Raw genomic sequence first — 7,963 nt, 5'->3', positions numbered from 1 at the left:
TTAATCTACAATGTAGAAAATTTAAAAAATAAAGAAAAACCATTGGATGAGAAGGTGTCTCCAAACTTTTGACTGGTACTGTATGTGTGTGTGTGTGTGTATGTGTGTGTGTGTGTGTGTGTGTGTGTGTGTGTGTGTATCTGTGTCTGTGTGTGTGCGTGTGTGTATATATTTGAATATATATTTATTTTTTCCCCACTTTGAATCTGTGCAATAACAATATCAAACATATTGTCACTCAACACCAATATTACTCTTGTAGATAATGTTACTATTATTTTACTATATTTTCACTACTATTTGTTTTATTGCTTTTGTACTTATCATTTATTGTTCTTTATTCTTTGTTTTATTGACCCACTTTTATTTTTACCGTTCATTGTGCTGCTTCTATAAGGTAAATTTCCCCATCATGGGACTAATAAAGGAATATCTTATTTTATCTTCAAAATAAATAAATATTATTATTATTCTCAATCTCCTCACATGAAACCCTCTTGATTATTTTAGCTAAATCAGTTTAAAAAAAAAACATAGTCATATATATCCTGCCTGCTGTTTTGGCAGCTTTTCTAGAGAGAGAAACACTAGCCTAAATACAATACAGCAGTACACTATATATTTGTGTGTGTACATATATATACACATATATTATGGCCTTGAATTGGACAGAATCAAATCTTTCTTCTTCTCTTTTTAAGAACGTGGCCTCTAAATAAAGTGCTGTAGTCATAGTTTAATCAGCACCTTTTTGACGCAGTAACGACAATGGCGGAAAAAAGGGAAAAATCAATTTCACAGGGGCGGTCCCTCCCTATACAGGACTGAAATATGAGGAAGAAACACATTGTTTTTTGTTTTAAATCCATTATAACCACAATGTAAGTGTATTGTATTACTTTTAATAGTTTGTTTAGTCTTTTTACTCAACATAAACTGGTATAGAATTTTAAAATATCTTAGAAATGAACCTAAAGTGCATAAGTTAACATTATCTGACAAAAAATCTCTAAACTACACAAACTACTCACAACAACATTTTTATAACCGCCACATCATCATCATCATCATCGTCACTCTCATCATTATCATCCACTTCATCATCACCAGCAGCATCATGAAATGGGAGGAGCGCAGACACCCCCGTGTGTCAGAGGGCCGCATAGCGCTGCAGATGAAGCATGGCAGGCGACAGCGAGACAAAGCCAGGTGACCAAGCCGAAAATGAGAACAATAATCGGCAGCCTTTCCTCATTGGCGTGGCTGGAGGGACAGCCAGCGGCAAGGTTGGCGTTTATATTGCACTCTTTATTTAATTATATTTATGATGTGTTTTTTATATATTAGGCTGACACAGCTGGTTGATATCATTTAAAATATTGATGACGCGCAATGTTTTTTTTTTTCCTGGAGATAAAATCACAGGCAATTAATCATGTATCTGATCGATCAAATAGACTGATTGTGTCTGATACTGATCAATAATGAGCGGGGTGTAGGCCGCATGTCAAACTAGGTTAAGAACTCCTGTCTATTGTCTGTAATGTGTCTTTAACCTGGATGCTTAATAAAGCAGTGTGATAGATGAAAATTAAAGGGCTCTCATATGTAGCATCATTCCTTCACATTTGTCAACTTCAGGGGATATAAAGGGTGACAAAGGCCACAGTAAAAGTGCAATTTCAGTTGATTAGCATCAGCTGTGTCAGTTCTTCTACCTATAAGCACATGGAAATGAGAGACTTTAAAAAATATTATGATTTCAAGGTGTCATGATGTCTGCGGGTCATATCTAGTTTGAGATAGTCTGAGGAATGTTTTTTTTTTACTATCCTCTTTTGTGCTGATCTCATCCTGCAAATGCTTCATAATTTCCTTCCTTTGTAACACTGATGCATTCACTGTCTCGTTCTGTGCATCACTGTCTAGCTCATTGGCATTACAATGATTCTTCAGTGCCATGAAAAAATCTGCGACCTTGTGCAGTGTGTCAAAGATTGTGAGGAGCTGGCAACAATTGTAGTTGTCTTGCATCAGAGAAGGGTGCATCAGTCTTCATAAACGAATTTGGTCATTTGAAGGATGCCAGATGTAGTAAAGCGACAGAGTTGCAGTCTAGCCTCCACGCTGCAGTGGGTCGATGTTTCGGACACGCGGTGTGAACTTGTGATGGGTACTTACATTTTCCAGGAACACTCGGTTTAACCAAAAAAGCCAAACCAGTGATAATAGAGAAATTTCATTATCAACAAAAGATTGTCGAAGGTTATCAACAAAAGAAGGTTGTTGCTCAGAAGACAGCTGTTTGTGGCTTTGACTTCCTGGTATGATAGAGCCACCTGTTCTTCAAAGCACATTACAGGGTGTCGACTGCAGTCTTTGTCTTCTGTATTCATTTATCTTTGAGTGTGACAAGATTAACACTTAGAAAAGAGCACTCCAGTTAGGATCTAATTGATACTGGTGACTTGGAGTCTTTTTAGACACAAAGCTAATGTAGCCATGAAATCCACATTTACAGCTTTTATATTGATTTGTAATATCTCCACAAACACACAATAAAGTAAATACATGTAAATGAAGGCTTATGCTTTGTTTAATTTATACAGACGACCGCTGCAAGTTCCAAAAATGTACATCTTGTTTTTGCATTGCTTTTATGGCCAGTCGTCGGTGTGCAGCAAGATCATGGAGCTGCTGGGGCAGAATGAGATCGACCACCACCAGCGGCAAGTGGCCATCCTCAGCCAGGATAGTTTCTACAGGGTCCTCACGCCAGAACAGAAGGCCAAGGCACTCAAGGGCCAGTTCAACTTTGACCACCCAGGTATTGCCAATAACACACCTCACTGCATTCATGTATCCTGTGGCGGCAGGATAATCAAAACTCTGTTGTTCTGAAACAGTTGTGTCCAATAGTGATCTGTACATGACTCAGGTTTTTGGTGTGAGATATCATCCACTGTCTAATATTTCATCCTGATACTTTGTGCACTTTCCCTACAGATGCATTTGACAACGACCTCATAATTGCGACTCTGTGGGACATCAAGGAGGGCAAAACAGTGCACATCCCAGTTTATGACTTTGTTACACATTCCAGGTGAATGAGTCTTTTTAAGAAGTGTATTTACATGTTTCAGTCGAGAGACTATGAAATATGTCTCCAGTTGATCATATTGCAGCACTAACATTAACAATAAAAGCACATCTGATGTCCACTGTAGTAATTAATTAGTCTACATTTTTATGCAAATCGATTTTCATAGAATAGTGAAATTGATCGTGACAGATAGCTGCCTGGGAAGTAGGAAAAACATATTTGAAAATCTAAAACACTACAGAAGTCTTTCAGAAATAGTCATCAGTAATATATATGCAAAATATATGTAAATGGTAGTAAATGGGCAAAAACATACAAAAGCTCTGGATTGATCCCTTTGTAAACTTAGTTTTTCTTTTATGTATTGCACTGGAACAATGTAGAATTAAAATGTTAAAGTCCTTTATTGTAGCTTTAAACTTCTAAAAGATATAATGACACATTTTTCCTTTTGCATTGGAAAAGTTGAATTCATAAGCAATAAAAACCAACATTACTAACTTCAGTACACTCAAGGGTTTTGCTGGTACAGCTGTTATTGGTTGCACCAGAAGCCATTGAGCAGGCAAACAGTAGGTTAAATATTCTTTAATAATTGACATCATTGAGCCCATTTGCAGAGTTTATTACTTTACTACTTTCACTGGCCCATGGTATGATAAAGTACCCACTAAGGTGCCCCCACGGTATGATAAGAGTGTTGTCTATGGTCTCCCCATGGTATGTTAATGTGCCTCCACAGTATGATAAAATGCCATCTAAGGTGTCTCCATGGTATGATGAAGTGTTGTCTAAGGTCTCCCCATGGTATGATGAAGTGTTGTCTAAGGTCTCCCCATGGTATGTTAATGTGCCCCCACAGTATGGTAAAATACCATCCAAGGTGACCACACAAAAGAAATACCAAAGTTATGTGATGACTGTCTCAGTTATGGGTCAATCAGGATGAAATACCCTATAGAGGGCCTTTTTATATATGTGACTATCTGGACTGAAGTGTCCTCATGGGTGCTCTTTCAGTGGTAGAAAATGTAATGGTGCCTGCAAAGTACCCCCGAAAGTGAGAAAACATGGTGTGCCTTTTTAAATGAAGAGGATGTAATGCAGTGCGCCATGAGTTGCTGTCATGCGGTGAGTTGGAGGTTATGTATGGGTGCCCTTCTAATGGAAAAAAAGAATAAGTGTTATCCAGGGTTCACTTTAGTTTAACAAACCTGAAGTAAATAATTTGGTGCCCGTTCAATGAAAAAAAACCCTATGAAGTCCCCTCCCAGTGAAGAACATGAGATACATTTGGTAGAAATTAATGTGTCCTTTTATATAGGCTGACCTTTAGGGAAATGAAGCCCCCCTAAAAACATGTAGCTATTGTCGCTAACATTATTCAATTCAGTTGATGTGGTGCAGTGCTACTCATTAGTTTGCTCAGTCACTCACCCTAGAGACTGTTTGGGTCAGTGCAGTCTTGATCCTACTCAATTAAAACAAGTGCATGGTTTAAATTTTATTAAGGATGCATTAATAATATATGTCTATATTTCTGTAATTGGTTTTATGTTTAGGCCTGTCCAACGCTCGTAATATGCTAAACACTAGATGGATAGTAGCTAACTAGCAAACACATTAATCTGATACAAACTAGAAATCAAGCTCGTGGTTTAGTAAAGTCTTTAAGGACATCCTTTACTCTTAATTGAAAATATGTTTAACCCTTTTGCTTGGATTAATTTGAACTTGTAGAGAGGGAGATAAGCATTGAGCTATGTGAATTTGTACAAATCTACATTTACAGAATAGTAGTAGAATTTGAGCCTCAGCCTAGGCCTGTTTAAACAGTTCAAAAATTGTATCCTGTTATTAAATCTGGCGAGGGACCTTTTGAGTAACCCTGCCAACAGACAAGCAAACAGAGAGGAGTTAAAAAACATAACTTCTTACATCATTTTCTGGGAATAAAAACATATAGGACAAAGGCAAGAGGACTAGTGCAGTTCTAGTGCCATGTGTCACACTAAGGAACTGGAAAGGGTTGACAAATGACAGCAGCAGATTTGGAGAAGGAAAGGTCCTCTGCTATTGTCCACAGAAAGGGACATCCCAACTGACATCACAACATAATGAAGTCATTAACATTTAGAAACTCATGGTCAAAAGTTGTTAATAGTTCCATATTTTTACTACCCTATAAAATTTTCATTTTAATCAGCGATGAAGCCTTTTTAACAAATGATCGTTGTTCTCTGCTGATGGGAGCCCATTGAATGTACGCTATGTATTAAGACCGTCATTGTCGTTTGTGACAATGGCTATTGTTCACTAAAAGTTACACAGTTTTAAGCATTTTTATCCTTAATGTCTTTGTATGACAGGAAGGAAGAGACAGTGACAGTCTACCCTGCCGATGTGGTACTGTTTGAGGGCATCTTGATGTTCTACGCTCAAGACATTCGAGACCTTTTCCAAATGAAGTTGTTTGTGGACACTGATGCAGACACAAGGCTATCACGCAGAGGTGGGGCATACAAACACCACTGAATTAACCCTTTTACATTTCTAGAAAACTCCCCAAAATGTCTGAACTATTACTTTTAGAAGGTAACTTTTCCCTGGTCTCCTTCTCCCTTAGTTCTTCGTGATATGAGCGAACGAGGTCGGGACTTGGAAAGCATTCTAGCACAGTACATTACTTTCGTCAAGCCTGCATTTGAGGAGTTCTGTCTGCCAGTGAGTGCATATTCTACATGTAATACTACTCAATCCAGTTTGCATGGTCGTGTCCCTGAACGTGGACTCATGGTCAAAACTTGTTTCTCTTCTTATCAACGCTATTTAGACGAAGAAATATGCAGATGTGATCATACCAAGAGGAGCTGATAACCTTGGTGAGTATATTTGCTTTTGTTCCCTGGGAGATTCTCCCAGCAGACTATATTAGGAATCATAGTAAAGCATTGAAACCAAATGTTTGAGACACTGGTCCCAACAGTGTTATTATGAAAGACACAGCTGTGTTTATTGTTGACCTCCAAGCTGGGAATTGTGCTTTCGAAACAAGGCAGCAGCACAAGCCTCTGCTGCTTGGAGGACAAAACAGCTTTGTCTGTTAATGTGAGTAAAAAAACGTCTTCCAAAACAAACTGTGAATGAAAACACTGTAAAAACCCAGCTTGTACCTCTTATGTATTATTGTGACTTTTGACACAAAGAGTATCACATTTTCCCAGAAACACTGACACACCTGGCAATCTTGGAAGAAACCTGATGATGGTTTACCAACACTGGGTATTGTTTTGTTTTGAGGGTGTTTTCAGAATCCTAAAAGACATCTGGTTGAACAAAAAAAAAATTCCATGTGTTACTCACACACCCACACAAAAGATATGTTTCTCGTGGTGCGACTCTAAATACACTGAAAATAACCAATAAATGTATATGTATATTCCAAATACACACACACACACACACACACACACACACACACACACACACACACACACACACACACACACACAAGTATGTGTATCCAGTCATGTAGCCAATGGGTTATCTACCAACATGAGTTGGGTTTTTGGTCATGTGACTTTAGGCCAATCATTATACCAGACAGGCAGGGAGGCAATCATCACCATCACCACTATGATCTCAATAATAAAGATAGTAGAATTATCACCTAAAAGAAAAACTGAAAATGTATGAACTTCATAAATGTAGAATTTATAGCAGAGTTGTATTAGATTGCATTAGATTGCACAGGTGTATCTAATAATGAGGCCAAGTGAGTGCATATGTCCAAATGAGTCATATCAAGTATATATCTTTCAATGTTAGTCTTCAGTCTTTTGGTTTTGAATGATTTCTTTCCTCAAAGAACTTTAGGAAAAATGTATGTTTTGGCTCTGACTCAAATGTAAAGGTACAAACATGAGAATCACAACCTGGGGCTCCTCTGATGACACAATCTCTTTTTCTCCCTTATACAGTTGCCATAAATCTAATAGTTCAACACATCCAGGATATTGTAACTGGCGGTTTGACCAAACGGCTGAACGGCTGGTTTAAGAGCTACGGAATGACGAAGAAGCAGCCAAACATGGAGTCCAGCAGTCGGCCCCACTGAGCACAGCACTCCCCCTACCCTCGAGAGACGAAAGGGAAGGTTCGCCTGATTGTGCCTGATTGTGCACTTCATTTGGCTAACGGCCTTTTGATATGATTCAGTTTGGACTGAGGAAACATGAGAAGAAAGGAAACCATTCCTTTGCGAAGCTGGTTTAAAGAAGTAGTATTCTGCTGTATTTTTTTTTCTTCTTATATTTTGTGTATGAGATTGAAAGAGGAGGATTACAAAGGGACGAACTCGTAATATCATTTAAAACTGCTGCTTGCCTTTACCACAGCACTGAAACGGAGAAACTTAAGATGCAGTTTTGCGTTTAAAAAAAAACCAAACACTTGACAGCCTTTAACAGTACAATAAATGCAGTGTAGCGACATGCTGCTCAATGGCAGGGCCTCACTACCCTTAAAGCTTCACTGTGTGACCTGACTAACTCCCTTTATCAATGCAACTTTACATCTTTTTTCAAGCTCCATATATAAAGCATATTTTGACTCATGGAAATAAATTTTGCAATGTATGAATGGGTTGAAAGTCCTGGTATTGTACACTTTTTTTTTTTCTCACGTTGCTCAAAAGCAGCATTTATCTTGTGTAAGTTTAACAAACTGAATTAGTTATATCAAATTTCAACAACCGACTTCCACCTCAGATCATTAAATGTACATCATGTACATCATCACCAAAGAATGTTCTGCGCTGTCTTCGGCTTAATTGAGTAATATGATTTTTTTTCCTTGCAA

The 7,963-nt window shown here is 38.0% G+C and overlaps 1 protein-coding gene across 1 annotated transcript; it reads left to right on the top strand.

The window, feature by feature from the left end:
* The first annotated feature begins 1,181 nt into the window (after positions 1-1,181).
* On the top strand, positions 1,182-7,232 carry uck2a (uridine-cytidine kinase 2a). Its single transcript, XM_053322306.1, has 7 exons — positions 1,182-1,286; positions 2,668-2,827; positions 3,007-3,103; positions 5,473-5,615; positions 5,730-5,827; positions 5,937-5,985; positions 7,084-7,232. Exons 1-7 carry the CDS (start codon positions 1,182-1,184, stop codon positions 7,218-7,220), a joined length of 789 nt encoding a protein of 262 aa, XP_053178281.1. The 3' UTR covers positions 7,221-7,232.
* The last annotated feature ends 731 nt before the right edge of the window (positions 7,233-7,963 follow it).

Source organism: Scomber japonicus, chromosome 7 (assembly GCF_027409825.1).
Source record: "Scomber japonicus isolate fScoJap1 chromosome 7, fScoJap1.pri, whole genome shotgun sequence".
Classification (NCBI taxonomy): domain Eukaryota; kingdom Metazoa; phylum Chordata; class Actinopteri; order Scombriformes; family Scombridae; genus Scomber; species Scomber japonicus.
Note: the sequence above shows the minus strand (reverse complement) of the source record. Positions and strands in the feature narration are given on the sequence as shown.